Source organism: Thalassophryne amazonica, chromosome 12 (assembly GCF_902500255.1).
Source record: "Thalassophryne amazonica chromosome 12, fThaAma1.1, whole genome shotgun sequence".
Taxonomy (NCBI): domain Eukaryota; kingdom Metazoa; phylum Chordata; class Actinopteri; order Batrachoidiformes; family Batrachoididae; genus Thalassophryne; species Thalassophryne amazonica.
Genome location: NC_047114.1, coordinates 11527036 through 11554553, shown reverse-complemented (window position 1 = coordinate 11554553; position 27518 = coordinate 11527036). Strand labels below are relative to the sequence as shown.

The 27518-nt window shown below is 47.2% G+C and overlaps 1 protein-coding gene across 1 annotated transcript in view; it reads right to left on the bottom strand.

The window, feature by feature from the left end:
• adcy8 (adenylate cyclase 8 (brain)) overlaps positions 1-20575 on the bottom strand; it is a 304694-nt gene extending 284119 nt beyond the window's left edge. Inside the window, 1 exon segment of the mRNA XM_034182725.1 lies at positions 19553-20575. Within this exon segment, the coding sequence (XP_034038616.1) occupies positions 19553-20434 (882 nt within the window). The 5' untranslated portion in view covers positions 20435-20575.
• Positions 20576-27518: the final 6943 nt, after the last annotated feature.

Sequence of the window (27518 nt, the reverse complement as noted above, 5' to 3'; positions counted from 1 at the left end):
ATTCTCCCTGTCCAACATGTCCAACTGGGAGGAGGCCCCGGGGAAGACTATATTTCACAGAGGGCTTGGGAACACCTCAGGTCTCCTCAGGAAAAGTTGGAGGACTTGGTTAAGGATATGGAAGTATGGGATGAGCTACTTGGCCTACTGCCACCGTGACACGGACCCAGATACATATGAATGAATGAAGGAAAACCAAAAAAAATAAACGACTAGAACAAATAAAACAATATAAAACTGGAAAACTGGATTCCATCATCATAAAACCTCCAGGGTTAAAAAACAAAAAAGAAAGAAAAAGCAGGCGTGGGGAGAGGAGCTCAGCGAATCCACATGGAAGTAGTTTAATTAAACAGAAGTAAAAGTAATAATGTTTTGTCAGCAGGTCAGTGAAAAAGCACAAAGGGACACTTTCACTGAGACAAACGTCTTCCTGAATGGAGGAGACAGAGCGAGCGCTGAGTTTGCACGAAAAGCTCATCGACTTCCAGGTAATTCCAAGGTCGCTTGCTGCTTGCTGCTGCATGTTTCAGCAACTGATATTCATCGAGACAGAAGAGAGATGAGCACACTGATCGCTCGCCAACAGTGTGAAGAAGAAAAATGGCACTGAGGTGAACGGTCAGAATGAAACTGGACCCTCGGCGATAACTACAGAGAAAATCCACGAACATTCAATATTCCTGAAAACAGTCTGAGGGTTGATTGTGCTGTAAAAACCACAAGGTTTGAGTCATCACATCAGGACACTGTTCTGGATCTGAAAGTTTTTAAACCCCAAAGCAGGATTAAATACAGCGCTGTAGGACGCCATAATGAATTTTCCAGACAGACTGTTTAATTTGGACTCTCAAACAGGGAAGTGTGATGATGAGCAGTGACACTCAATCAAATTCTAAACTGCATCCCTAAGTAACATCTTTAACATCTCAAACACCTGCAGCAAACATTATTCAGGTCAGGGTCAGGTCTCCCACCACATGCAGAACCTCTTCAGGTCCTGGATGGCAACCACTCGCCACTCGTAGACATTATTCTATGGTGTCATATTACACAACATCTGAAAAACCAGGTGTCTCTGTTGTTGCCCACGTATGCGTTGACGCCCCCCCACCAGAACAATAGATTCCCCCACTGCAGCCTCATGCAGGACTTCAGCCAGGAACTCCTAGAAAGCCAAATACTCCAAAGGAGACCCTACCAGGAGTCCGAAAGGCTCCAGACAACACAACTCTCAGGTTCATAGAGACACACAAGCCTCTCCACCAGTGATAAGGTGATGGTTCTCAGAGAGGCAAATTAGTGAGTACACCACCATTTAAATATCAAAAGATTTATATGAGCAAAGCGTCGCGTGGCGCCGCAAAGCTCACTCATGGTACAGGGCGTCCTAAACAGGAAGTGCCAATTTTCAAATCCACAGTAAAACAGGAAACGTTCAAATGTCAAACACTTCCTGGATTGACAGACGAGATCCCATGGAATCTCGCAGGAACTCAGTGGTAAGCTCACACTCAAACAGGAAGTGCCAATTTATCAGTCACAGTGAAACAGGAAATGTTCGAATGTCAAACACTTCCTGGCATGGATGGAGCTAGAGCGGAGGCCGGAGTTTCACTGGACTCTCCTGAAATCTGATTGGACATAGATGATTGACATATCACAGCACCACGCGTCTGTTTGAAAGAACTGCATTCTCAAATCAGTGAGTCACATTGACTGCTAATGAATGAATGAATTCCAATTTACGAGGTCTATTAGAAAAGTATCCGACCTTATTATTTTTTCAAAAACCATATGGATTTGAATCACGTGTGATTACATCAGACATGCTTGAACCCTCGTGGGTTACGTCATTCGCCTGTGGGCAGTCTTTGAGTGAGGAGTCGTCCACCCGCTCGTCGATTTTTTTCATTGTTTAGGAATGGCTCAGAGACTGTTGCTTTGTTTGATAAAAAATTTTTCAAAACTGTAAGGCACAACCGAGTGGACCCCATTCAATAAATTCAGCTGGTTTTCGGTAAAAATTTTAACGGCTGATGAGAGATTTTGGTCTGGTAGTGTCGCTTTAAGGACGGTCCACGGCGCCTGACGGCGATCTGCGCTTCGAGGCGGCAGCGTCTCGCCGTTTCAAGTTGAAAACTTCCACATTTCAGGCTCTGTTGACGCAGTAAGTCGTCAGAGAACAGAGAACTTTCAGAAGAAGTCGGCATGAGGAGTTTATTCGGACATTCCATTGTTAACGGTCATTTTGTAATGAAAGAACGTGCGGGCAGAGTCGCATGTCGGGCTGGACCCGACCGCGGGGGGTCGCGGCAGGAAAAACACCTCAGTTGGAAATCTTAACGGGCAAGTTGGAACATGCCCAAGCTGTTAAACAATTTCTCAGTTACTCACTTGTTGAAAGCCATTAAAAGCCGCCTGAATTCTACAAATGGTTTTCAACACGGAGGTGTTTTTCCTGTCGCGGTGCACACAGATTTGCCGAGTCGTCACGGAAACGACTCGGCGAATTTGCGCGTACGTCTTTCATTAAAAAAATGTCCTTAAACAGTGGAATGTCCGCATAAATTCCTCATGCCGGCCTCTTCTGAATCTTCTCTGTTCTCTCACGATGTCCTGGGTGATTTAAGCCTTAAATTAGGATGTTTTAAGCTCGAAACAGGCCGACGACAGCGCCTGGAAGCGCTGCAGGACGTCCCGCTCCGTGGGAAGTCCTTACACTGACAGAAACACCCCATAATCTCTCATCAGCCGTTAAACTTTTCACAGAAAACCAGCTTAATTTCTCGAATAGTGTCCACTCGGATATTCCTCACAGGTCCAGAAAAAATTTTGATAAAGCAACGCGCGCCGTCTCAAGCAGCGTGTGAAACAAAGGAATTCAGCTGAGAGAGCGGGACCACATCTCACTCAAGGCCTGCCCACAGGGAAATGACGTCACCGACACGCGTGAAAAAACTCATGCATGCGCACGAGGGTTCAAGCATGATTGGTGTAATCGCATGTCATTCAAATCCATATAGTTAAAAAAAAAAATAAAAGGGTCGGTTTATTATCTAAGAGACCTCGTATGTCTTTATTTGCTTGGTGTTTCAGCTGTGGTTAGTTGATATGTGATGGAAGTGGATACTTTTGTAGAGGAGACTTCGCTTGACAGTTTGATGTATAATTATTGTATGTTGGTGTCAGCATTGGTTAGTTATGAGTGTTCAAATGTTCCAAAACAGGGCAAGTCCCCAAATTTGGGGCCTCTAGGGTTTAAGAGGTTAAGAATGTTTAATTTTCACCGTTGGCTGCACTTTGTGTCAAATCATAGTCATATCGTATATTGATATGAAAATTCAGTAAGGTATATCTTCTATTATACATTCCAAATCTAAGGTGGAACTCTGGAAAACTACTAGCGTTTACTAAGGTACACCCAAATATCTTAAAGAGAGAGAGAGAGAGAGAGAGAGAGAGAGAGAGAGAGTAGAGCCACTTAGGTGCCTGATCTTGAGAACCAAGGATGGTAGGTTGAAAAGCTTTTTTATCCCATGGGAACTCTCCCTACCCACCAAAGCGGCTCAAGAATATGGACAGCATGTATATAAGTGACATTTACATGACAATTTATATGACAATATTGAGATACGATAATTTGGCCATATTGTACAGCCCTACTGTCAACTAGCTGAAAACTTTGAATATTAATTTACATCTTCATTTAAAAAATGCTTAAAGTGGCAGGGGGTAAAGAGGGCTGTAATGAGGGGGGTCAGCTGAAAAGCAAAAAAAGAAAAATGCTTAACTCATTGAGTGCCAGCCATTTTCAAAGTTCAGAACATCCCAGTGCCAGGATTTTTCAGCATTTGAGTGTTTTTTCAAGACCCATAGAAAACTGAGTTCTATGTCCATGTCAACAACAAACATACCAAAAGAAACTTCCGACTTTCCTTTATCATCATAAAAAAAACTTTTGTTTGTACCTCTTTCCATTCTTTAGTAATTGTCTGCAGAACATGGGTGGGTAACACTAAAAACGCTGATTTCTGACAAAAAACAGAAAATTGGCTTTTTGTGACAAGCAACATTTCAAGGAGAAAATGTCTTTGATTGTAATTGTTTTTGAAAAGTGATCCTATTGTATAATGCACCAAAAAAAAAGTCAGGGGAGGGACTCCGTCTGCCTCTTCTCTCGGCGGCGCGTCTTTTCCCTCTGGCTCCCACGTATCGGACCTTTTTATTTTTTTCAAAAACCTGATGGATTTGAATTACGTGTGCTTGCATGAGCCTGTCGATTGTGTCATTTGCTTGTAAGCAGCCTTTGTGTGAGGTGTGTGTCGTGCGCTCTGCGTTTTTTCATTCCAAGGAAAAAGACGGAACGACTGAAGCAGTGCGACTGCATCACAGTTTGACAGACACTGGGCGACAGCCAGGTGGAAACCATTCGGATTAGGAGCGGTACAACCGTAAGACGTCTGCACAATGGTGGAGCGCAAGCCACACGCCGGTCCACACTCACACTGCTACCACCCACAGAATGGGTTCCCTTGTGATTACAACTCTAAATTTTTTACACAAGCTAGATCAGCTGATTACCCACCCACCCCCATAAAAAAATGTAATTGGCGTGATAACGCGTCTTTGGCGCTGAGCATTACTATCTGAAAAGAAGCGTTTAATCGTCAGTGGCACTCAATGAGTTAAAAAGGTGGAGAGTATGGGGCAGAGCCCCTCCAGAAGCTGAAAAGCAAAATAAGAAAAATGCTTAAAAAGGGGCTGCCCCCAGAAACTAAAAGGTTTTAGTCATGCTCCCAAGAACTGTTTCACTGAAAAAAAGTCTGAATGACCTAAAGGACATGGATAGATGGCAACGAACTTTTCCAAGTATGTGAGAGGCAAATAAAGAAAAATGCTTAAAAAGGCTGGGGGGGGTTTGCCATGCTAATGCTCCCCTGAAGCATTTACTCAAAATAAAGTCTGAAGAACTTAAATGACATGGTGAGATGCTGATGAGCTTCGCTCGTTCATGTCCGCGACATATGCATATTTATCACCTCACAATAAATGAAATGAGCCTGCAAGCAAGATCAGGCAGCCAGCTCAAACTGCTTTGCTGCCCATACACTTGACATGCCCCATGCACCATATAATCTATTACACACACACACACACACACACACACACACACACACACACACACACACACACACACACACACACACACACACACACACACACACACACACACACACACACACACACAAAACCTCCACATGTTCTCCCACACACTCCTGTCAAATTGGACAGGCTATTTACAATGCCTATGAACACCACTACTGACGTCTGCTGTCAGCCCCGCCTCTACACCAGCATCCTCTTCTAGGTTGTCACTGCGGAAAATGTGTATCTAATTATTACTCCCCAATATCACAAGTAGAAATCTGCAGGGGGTGATGAGCCTAAATGCCAAAGTCCAACTATGTGATGCTGCTGCAATAAATATTCTCAAACTTGAGTTGTCTAACTGAACGGTATTAGTCAGTGACCTAAGAAAGGCAAAAAACACAAGTGATTGATGTTTTATATATATATATATATATATATATATATATATATATATATATATATATATATGCATGCATATACACACACACACAGTGGGACAAAAAAGTATTTAGTCAGTCCCTGATTGTGCAAGTTCTCCTACTTAGAAAGATGAGAGAGGTCTGTAATTTTCATCGTAGGTACACTTCAACTGAGAAATCACATTGTAGGATTTTTAAAGAATTTATTTGTAAATTATGGTGGAAAATAAGTATTTGGTCAATAATAAAAGTTCAGCTCAATACTTTGTAACATAATCTTTGTTGGCAATGACAGAGGTCAAACGTTTCCTGTAAGTCTTCACCAGGTTTGCACACACTGTAGCTGGTATTTTGGCCCATTCCTCCATGCACATCTCCTCTAGAGCAGTGATGTTTTGGGTCTGTCGCTGGACAACAAGGACTTTTACGGAGTTGGGCAAGGCGATGCATTCTCAGACTGCATTAACCCTTGAACTCAGACGCAAATTGGATAACATCTCGGAGCAAATGCGCACCTTGCAGAGGAACATTTCAGAGACCGAGGAATATTCATAATTTGGGATCTGGTTTGTTCATGTGAGACTGTAAAAGTGTTTTTCACTGCTCACCCACAAACACGGCAGGCTTATCAGCCTCTGAAGGACAAAATGCCCCGTTGTTTTCCTCCAGAAGAATGTCTACAGCCTTGGTGAACATTCGGCTGCCCCTTATCTTCTCTAACTCCCACACGGACAGAAAAATAACTGATTCACACAAGGATAGAGACTGTAAGCATGCTTCCCCTCCCCCCCTTCCTGCCGCCCACCACACACCCCATCCCGGCCCCCACTCACGCCACTCCCCCCGAGCTGCTGATGGCGTGACTCGATGCGGCGGCCCTCACCCACTTTGCCTCAATTCAGATGACGGACTGTTTCAAGTTTAGAGCACATAAACAATGTCAAATGTATATGTGTTGTCTTTAATTTTGATTTGTGCCATTATTACAGTAAACAAGTAATAATTGTGGATTAATTGCTGTATTTTGTCTGAGGTAATTGGAGTGTAAACGTAATCTTGTTGTTGCATTTGTGATTTGAGTTTTTACCAAAATGTTCTATTTTGGTTTCATCTGACCACATGATATTCTCCCAATCCTCTTCTGGATCATCCATATGCTCTCTGGCAAACTTCAGACAGGCCTGGACATGTACTGGCGTAAGGAGGGGGACACACCTGGCACTGCAGGATTTGAGTCCCTCCCTGTGTAGTGTGTCGTCTTTGTTACTTTGGTCCCAGCTCTCTGCAGGTCATTCATCAGGTCCCTCCATGTAGTTCTGGGATTTTTGTTCACCGTTGTCATGATCATTTTGACCCCACGGGATGACATCTTGTGTGGAGCCCCAGATCGAGGGAGATTATCAATGGTCTTGTATGTCTTCCATTTTCTTACAATTGCTCCCACAGTTGATTTATTCACACCAACGTGCTTCACTATTGTAGATTCACTCTTCCCAGCCTGGTGCAGGTCTACAATTTTCTTCCTGGTGTCCTTCGACAGCTCTTTGGTCTTGGCCATGGTTAAGTTTGGAGTCTGACTGTTTGAGGCTGTGGATAGGTGTCTTTTATACAGATAACAAGTTCAAACAGATGCCATCAATACAAGGTAACAGGTGGAGGACAGAAGAGCTTCTTAAAGAAGAAGTTACAGGTCTGTGAGAGCCAGAAATCTTGCTTGGTGGGGGGTGACCAAATACTTATTTTCCACCATGATTTACAATTAAATTCTTTAAAAATCCTACAATGTGATTTTCTGGATTTTTTTTTTCTCTCATTTTGTCTCTCATAGTTGAAGTGTACCTATGATGAAAATTACAGACCTCTCTCATCTTTCTAAGTAGGATAACTTGCACAATCAGGGGCTGACTAAATACTTTTTTACCCCACTGTAACAGAATTTAAGTCAATAGTGCACAAAGGAGGAATTGCATGCCAATTGTGAAAAATGGGAGCTGCCTCCAACGCCTCATACACCTGTTGCTACAACTATTTGCGCACACCAGTGGCTAAAAGACAGAGTGTCCGCTGTCAGAGCCCATTCGATACCTCTCATGGCAAGTGTCAACTAAATTCCAGGTGACACACACGAACATCTAACCGCTCGCTTGGCACTTAGAAAATGTGTGGCCATTCACGCTGTTAGCATGAAAACAGTCAGCAGTCAGCATGAGTGTGGCTTTGCAAAAAGCCACACACGTGGCCTGCATGTGTATCCCACATGTGCACCTGTGTCACACTCTCCCCCGAAACACATGTGGCATATGTGTGGTCCCCAACACGTGGCGTGTTGGCAGGCGGGGAGGGAACACTTGCATAAAATGCTGATAGGTATGCTGTACAGATATGATCATATGGGGGCTGGACAGGCAGGTCTGAGCGCACACAGCACAGCGAGGTTCCTGTCAGCTGCTGACCAGAGACTCACTGACAGCTCACATAACACAGACATACAGTGACACGGTGGTGCGTGTCCACCGACAGAAGCAGCTGTTGAGTTCTCTGGTTCTGGACGTCACGGCTGGGGAACACGTACCGTGTTTGGACGGACATGACCTAACAACTGTCCACTGTGACATGCATGTCTCCTTGCTGTCCTCACGTGGACATACATATAAACATATTTCGCTGTTGCGACGGGCTGCAGCGAGCGAGCGCATGGCATGCACATTAAGAGACTGCCCCAGGTGATACGGACTGTCAGATCATAACACACAGCGGCCGATCTGAATGTAATGTCACCCATGGGAGCTCTGTTCCACATGATGCAGTGTCTGTCCTGCGGCGCGCCATCCACAAGACGTGCACGAGGCCGACTGGATTCCAGGCTAGTAGATGTGGACATAAGAGCGCCCTGCTTCATTCATGTCATTGTCCGCTTGATAAGAGGGATTCAATCAAATGTGGTGTTTTTTTAATGATGTGTGGTTTTATTTATTTTTTTTAATATGTTGATTTTTTTTTATCTTTGTTGATTTCAGGCATTTTTCCGCACCTTTTCTTTTTTGTCACAGCAGCTGTGCGATGTGTGTTGGGAAAGTGTAGTGACACGGACCCACAACAGGGGGCGCAAATGAACGGTCAATAGATGAGCCAAAAAGTAACAATTTAATGTTGTGAATGTGCACAACGAACATACAGACAATCACAGAATATCATAACAGTCAATACACAGAGGTGACGTGTGGGCAGGCTCGAGGATAGAAGACGTCTGTCCTGAGAAGAGCCGGAACCACACGATTTCCGCCGCCCCAGAACCTGGTGAATACTGGAGCCGCCAAGTCCCGAATTCCCAGGTGATCACCGTCCCCGACTGTCAGATCTGGTACTGCTGGCGAAGAACAAAGACAGTCAAGTGTGGGTGTGTGTACACCCAGTAACAACAACGGTGGGAATGCCACCTCCACCTCTCACTCAATACTTGCAGCGCGTCCTCAGAGGAAAAAGAGTGCCGTATTGCACAGCCTCCACAAAAGGACCGGAACTCCTGCAAACACTCACAATAAACAGATTCTCAATATTTCCACAAAGGCTGAGGATATTACCTCCTATGAAGTATGATATCTCGGCAACGAGGTGGAGATGACGTCTGGTCTTTATGGAGTGAGATGATGTTGAGTAGATGGGTGACAGCTGTCAAGAGGTAATGAGCGACAGCTGTCACCCCCGGCTGTGTCCATGGCGGCAGCGCCCTCTCGTGCCTGAAGCCCGCACTTCAGGCAGGGCGCCCTCTGGTGGCGGGCCAGCAGTACCTCCTCTTCTGGCGGCCCACACAACAGGACCCCCCCCTCAACGGGCGCCTCCTGGCGCCCGACCAGGTTTGTCGGGGTGTCGGCGGTAGAAGTCGGCCAGGAGGGCCGGATCCAGGATGAAGCTCCTCTTCACCCAGGAACGTTCTTCGGGTCCATACCCCTCCCAGTCCACCAAGTACTGGAACCCCCGACCCATTCGACGGACGTCCAGGAGCCGGCGCACCGTACAAGCCGGCTCCCCGTCGATGATGCGAGCAGGAGGCGGCACCGGTCCGGGAGCACAGAGGGGTGAGGTGTGGTGAGGTTTGATGCGGGACACGTGGAAAACCGGATGGATCCGCAGTGAAGCCGGGAGTTGGAGCTTCACTGCGGCAGGACTGAGGACTTTGAGGATCCTGAAGGGGCCAATGTACCTATCCTGAAGTTTTGGGGAGTCCACCTGGAGGGGGATGTCCTTCGTGGAAAGCCACACCTCCTGCCCGGGCTGGTAAGCAGGGGCCGGGGATCGCCGGCGGTCTGCATGGGTCTTCGCCCTCGTCCGGGCCTTCAACAAGGCAGAACGGGCGGAGCGCCACACCCGACGGCACTTCCGCAGGTGGGCCTGGACCCGAGGGCACACCGACCTCTCCCTCCACCACGGGAAACAACGGGGGCTGATACCCCCAAACACACCTCAAATGGGGAGAGGCCGGTGGCAGAAGACACCTGGCTGTTATGCGCATACTCGATCCAGGCCAGATGGTTACTCCAGGGCCGTCGGGTGCGCGGATGTGACGCAGCGGAGGGTCTGTTCCAAGTCCTGGTTGGCCCGCTCTGCCTGTCCGTTCGTCTGTGGATGGTACCCGGACGAGAGGCTCACGGTGGCCCCCAGTTCCCTGCAGAAGCTCCTCCAGACGTGTGAGGAGAACTGGGGACCACGATCAGAGACGATGTCGGAGGGTATCCCATGCAGACGGACGACGTGGTGGACCAGGAGGTCTGCTGTCTCCTGGGCTGTTGGGAGCTTCGGGAGGGCCACGAAGTGGGCCGCCTTGGAGAATCGGTCCACTATCGTGAAGATGGTGGTGTTGCCCTGGGACGGCGGGAGGCCCGTGATGAAATCCAGGCCGATGTGGGACCAGGGGCGATGAGGCACCGGCAGCGGCTGGAGGAGTCCTTGGGCCTTCTTATGTACTGCCTTGCCCCTGGCACAGGTGGTGCAGGCCTGGATATATTCCTGGACGTCGGCCTCCATAGACGCCCACCAGAAGCGCTGCCGGACAACTGCCACGGTCCTTCGCACCCCTGGATGACAGGAGAGCTTGGAACCGTGACAGAAGTCCAAGACTGCAGCTCTGGCCTCTGGTGGGACGTACTGACGGTCCTTCGGACCGGTTCCAGGGTCCGGGCTCCGTGCCAGGGCCTCCCGGACGGTCTTCTCCACGTCCCAGGTGAGGGTGGCCACGATAGTGGACTCCGGAATGATGGGCTCCGGTGGATCCGACAGCTCTGTTTTGACTTCGTCTTCGTGTACCCGGGACAAGGCATCCGATCTCTGGTTCTTGGTCCCGGGGCAATAGGTGATCCGGAAGTCGAAACGCCCGAAGAACAGTGACCAGCGGGCTTGCCTGGAGTTCAGCCGCTTGGCGGTCCTGATATACTCCAGGTTCCGATGGTCAGTGAAAACCGTGAATGGCACAGACGCTCCCTCCAACAGGTATCTCCACTCCTCAAGAGCCTCTTTCACCGCAAGGAGTTCTCGATTGCCGACGTCATAGTTCCGTTCAGCCGGGGTCAACCTGCGGGAAAAGTAGGCACACGGGTGAAGAACCTTATCGGTCTCTCCGCTCTGGGACACCACGGCTCCTATCCCTGAGTCAGAGGCATCCACTTCAACCATGAACTGGCGGCTAGGGTCGGGCTGCACCAAAACTGGCGCAGTAGAGAACCGTCGTTTCAACTCCTTGAACGCGGCTTCGCACCGATCCGACCAGGTGAAGGGGACTTTTGGAGAGGTCAGGGCGGTCAGGGGGCTAACTACCTGACTGTAGCCCTTAATGAACCTCCTATAGAAATTAGCAAAGCCGAGGAACTGTTGCAGCTTCCTACGGCTTGTTGGTAGGGGCCAATCTCTCACCGCCGCAACCTTGGCCGGATCAGGGGCGACGGAGTTGGAGGAGATTATAAACCCCAGGAAGGACAAAGACGCGCGGTGAAACTCGCACTTCTCGCCCTTCACAAACAGTCGGTTCTCTAACAACCGCTGCAGGACCTGACGTACATGCTGGACATGGGTCTCAGGATCCGGAGAAAAGATGAGAATATCGTCCAGATATACGAAGACGAATCGGTGCAGGAAGTCCCGCAAGACGTCGTTAACCAAGGCTTGGAACGTCGCGGGGGCGTTGGTGAGGCCGAACGGCATGACCAGGTACTCAAAGTGACCTAACGGGGTGTTAAATACCGTCTTCCATTCGTCTCCCTTCCGGATCCAAACCAGGTGATACGCATTCCTAACATCCAGCTTAGTAAAGATTTTGGCTCCATGCAGGGGGGTGAACACGGAATCTAACAATGGCAACGGGTATCGGTTGCGAACCGTAATCTCATTCAGCCCCCTGTAATCAATACATGGACGAAGACCGCCATCTTTCTTGCCCACAAACAAGAAACCTGCCCCCATCGGGGAGGTGGAGTTCCGGATCAGCCCGGCAGCTAATGAGTCCCGGATGTAGGTCTCCATTGATTCGCGCTCAGGTCATGAAAGGTTGTACAGCCTGCTGGACGGGAACTCAGCGCCTGGAACCAAATCAATGGCACAATCGTACGGACGGTGCGGGGGAAGGGTGAGTGCCAGATCCTTGCTGAAGACGTCAGCAAGATCGTGGTACTCAACCGGCACTGCCGTCAGATTGGGAGGGACTTTGACCTCCTCCTTAGCCTGTGAACCGGGAGGAACTGAGGATCCTAAACACCCCGATGGCAGGTTTCGCTCCACTGAACCACCACCCCAGACGGCCAATCAATCCGGGGATTGTGCTTCAACATCCATGGGATGCCCAAAATCACGCGGGAGGTAGAAGGAGTCACAAAAACTCAATCTCCTCCCGATGGTTTCCAGACACTACCAGAGTTACTGGTGTGTCTTGTGTGTGAGTAAAGGGAGGAGGGTGCCATCTAGTGCCCGCACCTGCAATGGCGAAGGAAGCGCCACCAGAGGGAGCCCTACCTCCCTTGCCATCTGCTGTCTAGCAGATTCCCTTCTGACCCCGTGTCCACCAGTGCTCGGGCTTGAAGGGTTAAATCCCCGCTCAGGATTGTGACTGGGAGTCATGTGGCAATTTGTGTGTGTCTCACTTGAATGGTTTGACCCCTCCTTAGCCCAGTCTCTAAGGGCGGTTGTTGTCGTTTTGGCCGTTTGGGGCAGTTTCTCTGTGTGTGCTCAGTTGAGCTGCAGAGAAAACACTCTCCACGGATCAGCCTCCCCATTTTGGCCCTGTGCGTTTCCCTAACAACGTCAGCAGGGGGAGCTGTTGCCCCACAAAGCGCTGCGGCTGTGGAGCGTGGGGAGGGCGGCGCCTTATCGAACCCGGAAGGGAGAGGGGCGGCGCGTATCCGGTCACGTCCTTCGCCTCGCTCCCGACGGCGTTCCTCCAACCGATTGTCTAACCGTATAACGAGATCGATAAGCCCATCTAAATCCCGCGGTTCCTCCTTAGCTACCAGCTGCTCCTTCAGAACCAACGACAGTCCGTTTACGAAGGCGGCGCGGAGCGCAACGTTACTCCAGCCGGACCTCGCAGCCGCGATGCGGAAGTTGACTGCATAAGCGGCTGCGCTCTCGCGTCCCTGTCTCATTGACAGCAGCACGGTTGAAGCGGTCTCTCCTCTGTTAGGGTGATCAAACACTGTTCTGAACTCCCCCACAAACCCAGTGTATGCTGATAACAACCGTGAGTTCTGTTCCCAGAGCGCCGTAGCCCAGGCGCGTGCTTTACTCCGAAGCAGAGCAATCACATAAGCTATTTTACTAGCATCTGACGCGTACATGACGGGACGTTGTGCGAAGACGAGCGAACACTGCATAAGAAAGTCTGCGCACGTCTCCACACAACCTCCGTACGGCTCAGGAGGGCTTATGTATGCTTCAGGGGATGGTGGGAGGGGTTGTTGAACCACCACTGGAACGTTCATATTCTGCACAGGGTCGGCAGGAGGATGAGCTGCAGCAGCGCCCTGAGCGCTCGCCGCCATCTGTGCGGAGAGAGCCTCCACCCTGCGGTTCAGGAGGATGTTTTGCTCAGTCATTTGATCCAACCGAGCCGTAAAGGCGGTGAGAATGTGCTGCAGCTCACCAATCACGTCTCCTGCAGACGCCTGCGCTCCCTGCTCTCCCATTGGTCGTTCAACAGCCGGGTGACGCCCCTCGGAGTCCATGACGCTGGCCGAGATATCCTGTTGGGAAAGTGTAGTGACACGGACCCACAACAGGGGGCGCAAATGAACGGTCAATAGATGAGCCAAAAAGTAACAATTTAATGTTGTGAATGTGCACAACGAACATACAGACAATCACAGAATATCATAACAGTCAATACACAGAGGTGACGTGTGGGCAGGCTCGAGGATAGAAGACGTCTGTCCTGAGAAGAGCCGGAACCACAAGATTTCTGCCGCCCCAGAACCTGGTGAATACTGGAGCCGCCAAGTCCCGAATTCCCAGGTGATCACCGTCCCCGACTGTCGGATCTGGTACTGCTGGCGAAGAACAAAGACAGTCAAGTGTGGGTGTGTGTACACCCAGTAACAACAACGGTGGGAATGCCACCTCCACCTCTCACTCAATACTTGCAGCGTGTCCTCAGAGGAAAAAGAGTGCCGTATTGCACAGCCTCCACAAAAGGACCAGAACTCCTGCAAACACTCACAATAAACAGATTCTCAATATTTCCACAAAGGCTGAGGATATTACCTCCTATGAAGTATGATATCTCGGCAACGAGGTGGAGATGACGTCTGGTCTTTATGGAGTGAGATGATGTTGAGTAGATGGGTGACAGCTGTCAAGAGGTAATGAGCGACAGCTGTCACCCCCGGCTGTGTCCATGGCGGCAGCGCCCTCTCGTGCCTGAAGCCCGCACTTCAGGCAGGGCGCCCTCTGGTGGCGGGCCAGCAGTACCTCCTCTTCTGGCGGCCCACACAACAATGTGGTTCACATGCTCCAGCTGCTCGTACAGTGTTTCCGCTGCGATGGTTTCGTGCACGCAACGGTGTCGTGCATGAGCACGCACAAAACCGTCACAGCAGGATCATTCACACGTGCCTGTCAGCTTCATGTTTTCGTGGTTCCCTCATACGAGCTGTTCCATTGTGATTCGCCCTGATTTGTACTTATTTGTACTATGTGTGAGGGGCCCTTAATAATGTCTTGAGTGACTTCATGATTGTGGAGCTCACTGGATTTTCCATACAAAATTTGTTGAAACTGATTGCATTAAATTTTATAACTGCCACCAATGTTTTTTTTTTTAAGTTAAATGTCCTTTTAAGTAAAAAAAAAAAAAAAAAAAAAAAAGTTAATGCCACTTAAAAAGTAATTTATTCATTTTCAATAAATTTTTGAGTTAAATTAACTTTTTGGGTTTGATATAACTAGACAGGTGACTTTTATGAAAAAGGGTGTTTTTAAACATTTCCCCCCGACCCTGATACAGCCGTGGAGTTTCTACATTGGGGTCTGTGTTGTCAATATTATCTTTGTAAAGTAGCTCCATGTTTGTGATTTTTGGTAGAAATACAATTAAATTAATTGATGGGATTCAGGTGACATAAAAAAAAATCTAAATGAACGTGTGATGCGTGCATTCTTTGATTGAAGCTGATGATTTTGGATGTGAATTCTGGTCTGAAATTGTTTGATGCTGAAAACATATGAAAGTTGTTTGTGTTCAACTGCACAAAGGACACGATTAAAAGTGCACGTCGCCTCCTCATGAAATGCACGCTTTCTGTTCCGCCTCCTTTATCTCCTCGTTGCAGCCACTGCTCCAGGTGAACCCAGTTTGACCTTGAAAGAGAAAACAGCCGCCAGCTCCAAGAACTCTTAATCGCTCACCGTGTTTGACTGACAACAGCGTGAACACCTGCAGCATGTTACCATGCACACGCAGACAGCTGGTGAATATTAATTAATATAATGCCAGCAGCATTAGTTTTGGTTTATTTGCTTTTTAAACTCTGAAGAGGAAAATAATAAAAAGACAAATATATACAGTAAATTACAATAAATCATTTTCTTGAAAACAATAAAGTTCTTGGTTTTGACAGTTTGATGACTTGAGTGATAAAAATGTTTGTTCATCTTTTAGCTTTTACATATTTTAATGTTATTGAATTAATAAATAAATAATTCAGGCTTTTTATATTAAAATTTCTGAATTTATGACCTTTAAACTCAGTGAAAATACTGTATTTTTCACAGTATAAGTCACAGCTTTTTTCTGTATTATCAGCTCTTTAATTTGAGATTTTGTTGTGCATTGTTGCAGAGTTCTTTTTATTATTGTCATTTATTCTTTTATTATTAGATTTTATTTTGCTTAGTGTTTTGATTTCTGGGAAAGTTTTATACAAGTAGTTACTGTTATTATTATTATCAACAACAAAAGTGTGATTTTCAGTGTATAAGTCACAAGACTTCCCAACTAAAAAAAAGACATAAAATACAGTAAATCTCGACAACATGACATAAATTAAATTAAAATTTTAAGTTTATATATTACTGAATCGATGGATGGATAGATGGATGAATGGATGATCTATCGGGATTTTCACTGACCTGATCAGCAAATCACAGATTTAATATTTAAATGACTGCCACCACTGCAAAGCGTTAGATTCTCACATTGAGATAACAGCAGCCTGTACACAATGCTCGACCTTTGACCTTTGCTCTGCGAGGCTGCTGGTACAGCTGAACTAGAGTGCCTTAATTAAGAGAGTGGCAACATGACGAGTCAAAAAAAAAAAAAAAAAAAAAAACAGTCCCGTGACTCGTGGTATCATTTTGGTTCCAAAATAGTGTTCATTGTTAATCTATCTGCATGTAAATCCAGCTATTTTATTTATTTATTTGCTGAAAATGCTGGGTTGCTGTGCATTTGGATGCACAAATAGACACAACAAGGGCTTAAAGATGTACAGATTCCCTTCAGATCTGGACAGAAGAAAATTTTGGGAAAATAAAGTCAGCTGTGCGGGATTGAAGCTGACATCATCATCAAAGCTTTGCGAGGTAAATTTATTGTTCAGTCCCATTTACAGTAAAACTCACGTAAACCGTCATTGAAAACCAGATATTCACAGTCACGAGACAAAAAAAATTCCCAAGGACAAGTTTTTGTATTGTTTTCCATGTAATAAAAACCGTATATAATGAATTTTGTATAACGGATTTTTCACTCACATCGGATAAAATGTCCCGTCCGATCGCAATGTATTTCCATTAAAAACCCCAAGCAGTCTGGACATGCACAGTAACAGAGGTACAAATTAAAGTTCAACTCTGACACTCACCGATTTGAGGAAAGGGGAACCGGAGTCATTTCTGTGATTAAAAGCGCGACTGTATATTTTTTTCACACTGTGTTCAGAATGAGACCTGCAGCCTGACGTTCACCTGTTAAATCAGACACAAAAGGCTGTGATTTGACACTTTTCTGCCTTTAACTCCTCCATCTCCCATCATATTGTAATAGTTTTTGCAGTGCACACGCTGATTACAAATGGATCAGAAAAGTCTGCACATTAACAGCACGAAGTCAGTAAAAGAGGAAAATGTACAGCTTACCTTTGATTTAGAGGTGATGATTGTAGAAAGAAAAGCTTTTGAAGGTCAAATTAGTCCATAATAAAGTATAATCCAGAGACGGAGAACTTTAAAACTGTCATGCTGTAACTCCGTGTCATGACACGGAGTTCCAGGTGCAGCTGCATAAATCAGACTTTACATTAATTAAATAAGTCACCAAAAATTGTAAATTTATGTAAATTTTCGCTTAACTATTTTTATATTTATTTTGATAGCACATGTACCTGGATGTGTTGCTGTATGTGGTTAAATGATTTTTAAAAAATGTTGAAAACATAAAAGGATCATTCAGTAGTTCAGCGCAGTTGGAACCAAAATGGCGCCATGTTGTAATTTGACTTCACTCTCTCAATTAAGGCACCCTAAGGTGAACCGCACAGGGGGAAGCTGGGAAATCCTCATCAGCGACACAACAAGAGCAGAAGAGTCAGCTGCATCACCTGCAGCATCGCAGAGAACGACTGGCTCCCAAAGTGCAGCACAGCCTGATGGGATTTCAGCACAGCGCTCTGCTCATCGCCAGCAGTAACACTGGAAAACATACAGCATTCCAGCTGCAGCACCTCAGCTTCCAAAAGGATTATACTCTTTGTGACTCTGTATCAAAAAACTACACTCAGAATGATAACTCTCAATTATAATTAAACCAGCAGCAGCGGGGGGCTGTAATGCTCACATTAAAGATTCACAACTCAAATCTTATCTGCAGTGAAAACTGCACACAGATAGTTGTGCCAAGCTTGTGGTATCATATTCAAGAAGACTTGAGGCTGTAATTGCTGCCAAAGACGCATCAACAAAGTATTGAGTAAAGGGTGTGGATTATTGTGTACATGTGATTTCTTATTTTTTATTTTTAATACATTTCCAAAAAAAAAAAAAAAAAAATGTCATTATGAGGTATTATGTTTAGAATTTTGAGGAAAAAAATGAATTTCAACCATTTTGGAATTAGGCTGTAACATAACACTAAGTGGGAAAAGTCCAGCACTGTGAATACTTTCTGGATGACAGACAGACAGACACACACACTCTCACTCACACCTACAGTAAATTAAGGGACTCCGGCCCACCTAACCTGCATGTCTTTGGAGGTGTGAGGAAACTGGATCAACCTGCAACCTTCTCACTGTGAGGCAACAATGCTAACCATTAAGACACCATGCAGCCCCGTGATCAGCAATCATCACACAAAAATATTATCAATGCAACCCCCCCAAAAAACCACTGAACATTGAGTCCTCCAGTGCATCAAGTGACAGAACCCTCAGTCAGAAAAGAGGCTCCAAATATTAATAAACATTTAGTTGCCAAATTATTGATGGACAGAAGCTGAACTGAGACCCAAAACAATAGACACATAATATGTGTGTGTGTGTGTGTGTGTGTGTGTGTGTGTGTGTGTGTGTGTGTGTGTGTGTGTGTGTGTGTGTGAAACAGAAAGAAAAACAAAGAAAGAAAGAAAAAAAGAAAGATTTGTTTTCTTCAGGGTTGGCCGTCAGGGGGCGCTGTGTTAGTGTGAGTGGACAGCTCCCGGTGCTGAAACCTCTGCGCTCACCAACTGACTTTTCATTATAAAAACTTTTTTGAAAATCACTTTAAAGAAAAAGAATAAAATGTTAAATCAGTGACAAGAAGCACCTGTTCAAAGTTTGAAACGTGACTCAGCGGCACACAAAGTGCTGATTCATGTTTTATCCCCGTCATCACAAAAAATCTGCTGAAGAACATGAAAGCTTCAAAGAAAACATTTGTAGTGCGGTAAAGAAGTTTGCAAGATTGCAGACGGTGAGACTGAAATAACAGAAGACACGAAGAATAAATCGAGAGGACAAGATAGAGACGATATGGAACTGCAAAGAAAAGTTATTTTTCTAATCAATTAGCCAATTACTTTTTGCAGTCAGCCGACAGTTTTAAAAATAGACACGTTTACATTGCTGTAAACTATTTTTTGGACGGTCTGGTCTTCACATTCAGCCAAATTTGAATCTGTTTTAAGAACATTAAAAAAAATCCAATAGCACGAACTTAAAACATTTCTCAAATTATTTTATAATAGTTTGTCATTCTGTGATTTGAGGAATTACTTGAGCTTTAGAAAACATTTCAAACCCGCTGAGACTCTTCAAACCCAGTGTCGAAAAATTTACAAAAACAGAGAGGGGATAAAATAAAGGACTTTTTTAGAAGCTTAAAAACATAGCAAAACTGGTTTTCAAAAATCAAATGACTAGTTTTGAATTTTCGCCGCATGATAATCTGGTGAGCGTGGTTTTCCTATTTTCTGACATTCGGCGCGTGGTGCGTGAAGAGAAGCTCGCAGGAGGGCGGGAGCGCACCTGGTTGGTGGAGAGCTGTGCATTGTGGGAGATGAGCAGCTGGACCATAATGTGGAGTCCGGACGTGAAGAGTCCGGCCAGGATGGCCCAGGTGAGCGGCAGCGGCAGCATGTTGTAGGTGGCGAACAGGGTGAAGAGGACGTACCCCACCCCGTCCCCCAGGAGCCCGTAGCCCAGCCCGGCGGCCAGGATCTGCGTGGCCATGTCCACCCAGGTGACCACGCCGCTGTACTGCAGGTAGCTGTGCGACGTGGTGTCCTTCCGCACCACTACTAAGGCACAAATCACCACCTCGATGCCCGTGAAGAAGCCCAGCAGGGTCCCTTTGATGGGGTCCATCGGCGCCGAGGCCAGGGTGAGATGCAGCACCAGCAGGGTGAGCTTCGTCACCACGTCCAGGATGTTCATCACCACTACCGATTTGCGCCTCTGGCCCAGGAAGTAGCGCTGGTACAGCCGCTCCAGATCGCGGGACTTGAAAGCGTTCCGGAGCGTGGGGAAGATGACGCCCCGGTACGTGTAGCCCCAGTTCAGGAAGAAGTCCGAGTTGCTGGGCGCGCAGTCGATCTGCAGGAAGCCCAGGTCGCTGCTGGCGCGCTCCGGGAACACCTTGGTGCCGCCGTTGTTGTGCCGGTCTCCCACCGACGAGTGCTTCCGCGCGCCCTGGCTCGGGTCATAGGGCTCGTCCGGTCCCACGGCCTTGGCGGCGCCGTGCTCGTGGATGAAGCGCTGCTCGGTGATGTGCCGCACCGCGTTCTGCCACAGCAGCCGCTTCGGGCGCGCGCTGCCGCTGCTGTTGCTGTTGTTGCTGCTGCTCGGAGTCCGGTTGATGGTGTACAGCTCCTCGCTCGCGCTCGAGCACCGAACCTCGGACAGTTCCATGGCTGCGTCGGCTTCCAGCCCTGTCAGTTGTGTCGGTTAAACGGTTCCGCCCTCCTCCTCGGTACGAGTTATCTCAGGATTTGGGATGGACTGCGTCCTCTTGTGCGCATGGAAACCGGAGGCGCCTGCTTCTCTCTCGGGTTGCTGCTGGAGGTCATTGTCACACAAACGGAGAAACAGCGTGTCAGTGCGCCCGCTCTGGGGAAGCATCTCTCGGATTAACGGCGCACTGCCGTCATCCCGCGGCGAATCCGTGAAGGCTACAACCCGAAAACACGCGCGGCGCGTCCAGGCAGCCTCTCCAGCCACCGCGCGCCCGCCGCCCGCACCATCAGGGCGTCACAGAGAACCGGAATCCGGGGGCACCGAGGCGGGGGGTCGGGGTTCAAGCGGCTCAGTCGGTCTCCAAAAAAATCATTCCGAGTCTACTCCGGATGTGGGCCGTGCGTCGTTGGCACACGTCGCTCCTCTTACTGAGCCATCTGCGGTAGCACGTGCGTGTGTAAATAAATAAATAACATGCCGACAGCAGACAAAAATAAAAAAATAAATAAAATCAAACCGGATTCGGTATCCAGCAGTTTGGATCCACAAGAAACCACGACCATCAACTTGTGGCGTGCGCGAGCGTTTCAGCCGCGCCTCGCGCCCTCGAACACCTGTGCGCGTGCGGCTCGTTTCCGCTACAATCCTCCGTCGGTTTGGCGCTTCTTTGTTTGCGCACGAGGAGAGGAGGGGAAAAAATGCTCGTCTCGAGTCCAAAAATGTGTCCGCACTACAGCGGAGCCTCCTCCCTCCTTCCTCCCGCGCTGAGTGGCTCCTTGTGAGTCCTCCTGGTTCTCCTCTCCTCCCTCCTTCCTCCTGCGCTGAGTGGCTCCTTGTGAGTCCTCCTGGTTCTCCTCTCCTCCCTCCTTCCTCCTGCGCTGAGTGGCTCCTTGTGAGTCCTCCTGGTTCTCCTCTCCTCCCTCCTTCCTCCTGCGCTGAGTGGCTCCTTGTGAGTCCTCCTGGTTCTCCTCTCCTCCCTCCTTCCTCCTGCGCTGAGTGGCTCCTTGTGAGTCCTCCTGGTTCTCCTCTCCTCCCTCCTTCCTCCTGCGCTGAGTGGCTCCTTGTGAGTCCTCCTGGTTCTCCTCTCCTCCCCCTCCTCGTGCGGTAAAAGGCGGGAGCAGCAACGTCCGCGTGGAGCAGATTTGCAGAGCGCGCGAGGAGGGTCAGCGCGAGCCAAGGTTTCGGATGACGTCACGGTGACCTCTGTGTCTTTCTCTTCTTTGCATCCCACGCTCTCCTTCCATCTCTCTCACTCTGTTTCTTATCCTTCTCGCTCCCTCACCAACTCTTTTTTAACCTCTCTCCTTTTCTCCAGTCTTTTCTCTCTCAGATTTCCTCTCCATCCCTCTCTTACCCTTTTCATTGCCTATCCTTCCTTTTTGTCTTCCAGCCTTCCTCATCCACTTTTTAACCTTCATCACCTGTTTCTCAATTTCTCTCCCTCCCACGCCTCTCGTTTCTTTCTCTCTCTCTCTCTCTCCCTCCTCTCTGTTCTTTCTTCCCATTTTTTTTTGCTCCCACATCCTTTTCATTCCACTCTTTAGTCTTTTATCTCAGTCCCTTTTCTCTTTTGGTTTTGTCTTTCCTTTTTTTCAGTCTAATTTCTCATCCTTCCGTCATCTTTTCTCCCACCTTAATTTTTTAAATATCGCCCCTCTTTCTTCTCTTTTTCTTTCTCCCTTCAATCACCTGTTTGTGTGTTAGAAAATGTGACTTTGTGCACAATAGTTTATGACATCACTCCTCTAGATTTTAATGAAGCCTGTGACTGGACAGTCACAGTTCAACATTTGTTCACATGGTGATCAGGTGATGGTTGTAGGTTCAACATTTTTAGCTGAAAACTCATCTTAAATGTGTAAAATCACTTAAATCTCATTAAATGCAGAGTTTTGTGCACTGAAAAAAATGGAGTAATATTTACTTGAAAAAAAAAAAAACAGGAAAGTTTTTTCACTCAGAAATTCCAAGTAACTTTTACAAGGGGAATTCTTAAGTAATTTTTTTACTAGTAATTTTTTTTAATAACTCAAGTAACATTTACTAGTAATCATCAAATATTTTCATTGAATTTTACTCTGTCTTTATTCATAAAAAGACAACTTTTCAGCCGTTCCCCTTGTTTTCACTCAAGGTTGCCACAGCACATCCATTTTGGCAAGGGTGGGGTTTGAACCAGGAACCATCTGCACTGAAACCAAGTGCACTAACTGCTTGTCCACCACCCCCAGTTTTAAGTCCCTTTTGCTGCCCTTGTTTTCACTCGGAGTCGCCACAGCAAATCTTGGATCATTAGTTCATTAATGTGTTCATTATAAAACAACCATCAATCCATCTTTTTTTATAAACAGAATTTCTTTTGTTTTACTGTCTGGCAAATTTTGTGTTTTTAATAATCCATAGCAGGCAGAGGTGTGACGAAGTGGTTAGTGCACTTTTCAGTGCTAAAGGTTCCAGGTTCAAACCCCACCCCTGCCACATTTCTCCATGTAATGTGGAGGTCCATCAGGAAGGGCATCCAGTGTAGAATTTGTGACAAATCAACATGCAGATCCAAATTGGATCTCCTGTGGCAACCTTGAGTGAACAGAAGGGGAACAGCTGAAAAGTTGTACTTTTTATAAAGACAGAGTAAAATTCAATGAAAATATTCAGTTGATAATTGCTAGTAAATATTACTTTAGTTATTCTTTTAGAAAAGCTAATATAAGCAAGTAAAATTTACTTAAGAATTCTCCTTGTAAAATTTACTTGGAATTTCTGAGTGAAAAAAACTTTCCTAGGTTTTTCAAGTAAATAACACTCTTTTTCTTTTTTTTTTTTCAGTGTGGGATAGGAGTTGTGCTATTTACACCTGGGTTTGGCTCTTGGTCCTTACACAGGACCTTTCATCCAGCAGGAGGAGTCATAGACTCATCCGTTGTTATGTGTCGACGCGGGTTGAGGAGCGGACCTGCGTCTGACAGAACCCAGCGCTAAAAATAACCAGAAAGCGGTTCCAAAACAAAACAATTTATTTTTTACCCTCTTTGGTGCATAACAATGTGTACAAACTAAACAGCGTCTTTCTGGTGGAGTGACTGTTGGCACGCTCTCCAGCGCCCGTAAGGATCAAAGCCCGGCGCTCCTGGACCCACTACCACCGCCAAACACCCCCCAGGTGGACACGACAAACTGACTCTCTGTGAAGCAAAGAAGAGGTGAGGTAAGTCAGCAGTTACAACAATATCTTTCAAAAGACACGCTATCAGCAACACATTCAGGTCTATATCTTTTTTTAACTTTATGCAAATGAGCAGCTTCTCACAACAAGTGGAGGATCACTTATCCGCACGCCACAGCAGTGAGAAGCAAACTGCACAATTCTCATCACAATTCAAGTATACTGTGTAACAAAACACCAAGTTACTATCAACAATTAGTCAAACACTTAATCACCTTTGATGTGTGCTGACAGCATGTGTCCTCACCCTTCCTTGCTTCACGGGCTCAATGTGTCAAACCCAGGCGTGGTCCTCAGCGTCTCACAAACGAACATCACAAAGTCGAGTTCCCGGCAGTTCTGCTTGAATCACACATGACTTAAATGCAGAACGCCATCCAATTATCTGCTTCAGCTGAAAGTCTTTAAGGTTGCATGTGAGCACCATTCACAGGTGCTGCACATGATGTTGATGAGGGTGAAGGATTCTTCAGCCAGCACCTTCTCCACAGACAAATCAGCTCTCATGCCACCTGGAGAGCAAAGAAAAGAAAAGAACACCAAAATATCCAGCCACACCCCCCAACACACAACAGTACCCCCCCTTTAACGGGAAGCCTCCCGGCGACCGAACAGACCAGGACCGAGAACAGCACCTCCCTCCGGGGTCCTCGTCAGGAAGCAGACAGCACCACGCTCCCAAGGTCCACCACAGACAGCAGGACAGGCACCGCAGCTGGAAGGCCGGCTGGCATCAACAAAAGCCCCAAAACATTCCCCAGTACAATTCAACACAGAAAAAAAAACATAAAACCCACCCAAAACCTCCCCAGGGGACCGTCCCATCAAACCCCGGGAAGAAAAGAAAAACTCCCAAACGCAAAAACCCAACACAGCCCCACAAACACAATACAAACGTAAATGCATAAAAGAAAAACAAACAACCCCCCCAGAATGACCTGCAGAGCCCAACCCCCCCAGAAGGCCTTCATCGCCAGTTCCAGGAGGAACAGCCAGAACCATAATCCCACAAAGGTCCCCAGGTGTACATGGAGCAAACGGCGCCCCCCAGAGGACCGTACCATCAACCCCAGGAGGTACCCTCCCCACAACCCCGGAACCCCAGACCCGGTCACACTTGGCTAGTTGGCCCCAAGACAATTCCCCCCCAGAGGACCGTCCCATCAACCCTGGAGGTGGAACCTGGAAGGAAACAGAACAAAATCAAAAATCAACCCCCGGAGGACTACCAAAAACAACCCCGGGGGGATATAAAATGACCGTAAACCCTGTTACCCTCCCCGGCACCCCGAAAGACCCCGGGTCCCTCCCAGAGCCCCTCGGTGGCTCAACTTTGGCGAACGGCTCAAAACATTAAGCCGGAGAAGGGAACAGGAAAAAACTAACCCAGCTCCAACCCCAAGGCGCAGCAGAGAACCGGAAATACGTCCGGTGCCCCAACTCGACCATACCCCAGCCTCTCTGGAGGGGTGGAACTACCGAAATGGCGAACGGCAACAGATCGGCCCACCCCTCCAACTGAGGTAAGTCTCCGCTGCACCACACCCCGGCAACACCAATGACGAACGGTACAAAGGCTCACCGAGGCTGGAGTGGAACCGGGCCCTAACTAAACCAAAAAAAAACGCCTCTAACACCCCCCCCCAGGTGCAGAGGTCTTCTGAGAATGCTCAGCGTGACCAACCTGCACCACCCCACAACCCACAAGACAAACGGTCTTGGGGCAAGTGAGGTTGGGGTTAGGGATGTAGAGAAATAAAAAAACAAAATAAAACGACCCAACAACCCAAACAGAAAATACCTAAAAACACATAAGAATTAACAATGACGTGAGCCCAGGCGGACTTCTAACTGCCTAACATTCACTCCACCAGATACGCATCTGACTCCCCATACAATTATAACCCCTATTTAAAGAAAACAAAACATTTACCCGTGCTAGATTTTTTTTTTTTTTTTTTTTTTTTTTTTTTAATGTGTGTTATTTTGCCTGTCCCAGAACACTTGGAGATACGTCACCATTATTTCTCTTGACGCTTACATGTCGGGGCAATACAGTAATCTCTGCTCGTCCGAGCTGCATGGGCTCGTCAACAGGAGGAGCCAGAGGTCCCGTCGGAGGAGCTTCAGTGGGGCGAAGAAGAGGCGGCCCGGATCTGTGTCGGGGAAAGCCCCGAGACGAAAAAACCCGCTCTGATGGCCGCCCTCTCTCGCGTCCACGCTCCTTCATCCGATCATCTGGACGAATCACCAACGATATTAGCTCATCTAAATCGTTTGGCTCGTCACGGACTGCCAGCTCGTCTTTTAATGACTCATTTAACCCATCTACAAACATTCCTCGTAAAGCTGCGGCGCTCCAACCTGACTGAGCAGAAACCAGAGAACATTGCATCACCGCACAAGGCTCCGGACGACAAACAATCGGTTCGGACGCCGAATTTCTGGGTGACGGAGTTATCTGCACTAGTATCGATGGTGCCGCAGCTGGAGCAGCAGGAAGCGGAACGGCCTGCGCTGCAAGCTCCGTAACACGGGCGTCTGCTTGTTTAATTTGGTTTGCGAGATGCTGTAATTGCTCCCATATTTTCTCCAAGTGTTCTTGAACTTTTTCGGCAAAAGGAACCGCCTCTGCCGCTGGGTCCATTATGGAATGGCCGGGAACTACTGTTATGTGTCGACGCGGGTTGAGGAGCGGACCTGCGTCTGACAGAACCCAGCGCTAAAAATAACCAGAAAGCGGTTCCAAAACAAAACAATTTATTTTTTACCCTCTTTGGTGCATAACAATGTGTACAAACTAAACAGCGTCTTTCTGGTGGAGTGACTGTTGGCACGCTCTCCAGCGCCCGTAAGGATCAAAGCCCGGCGCTCCTGGACCCACTACCACCGCCAAACACCCCCAGGTGGACACAACAAACTGACTCTCTGTGAAGCAAAGAAGAGGTGAGGTAAGTCAGCAGTTACAACAATATCTTTCAAAAGACACACGCTATCAGCAACACATTCAGGTCTATATCTTTTTTTAACTTTATGCAAATGAGCAGCTTCTCACAACAAGTGGAGGATCACTTATCCGCACGCCACAGCAGTGAGAAGCAAACTGCACAATTCTCATCACAATTCAAGTATACTGTGTAACAAAACACCAAGTTACTATCAACAATTAGTCAAACACTTAATCACCTTTGATGTGTGCTGACAGCATGTGTCCTCACCCTTCCTTGCTTCACGGGCTCGATGTGTCAAACCCAGGCGCGGTCCTCAGCGTCTCACAAACGAACATCACAAAGTCGAGTTCCCGGCAGTTCTGCTTGAATCACACATGACTTAAATGCAGAACGCCATCCAATTATCTGCTTCAGCTGAAAGTCTTTAAGGTTGCATGTGAGCACCATTCACAGGTGCTGCACATGATGTTGATGAGGGTGAAGGATTCTTCAGCCAGCACCTTCTCCACAGAAGAATCAGCTCTCATGCCACCTGGAGAGCAAAGAAAAGAAAAGAACATCAAAATATCCAGCCACACCCCCCAACACACAACATCCGTTCCAGGAATTCGGGGCTAAGCAGAAACACCAAACAGGCCTCAGAGGCTGAATAGAACTTACAGAGCTGCCAAAAAGTTTGTGCACCCTTGAGCTTTTCCATGATTTATTTGTTTAATTACATAAAACCATTTAAGCAATTCAGGCTTCATGTTAAAATCTCTAAAATAATGCTCTTTAAACTTAGTTGTTTAATTATAAGAACTAAACAACCTGGTCTCACAGCAAGTTGAGATTCAGCAGCACAAAATATACATTAATCTATTGG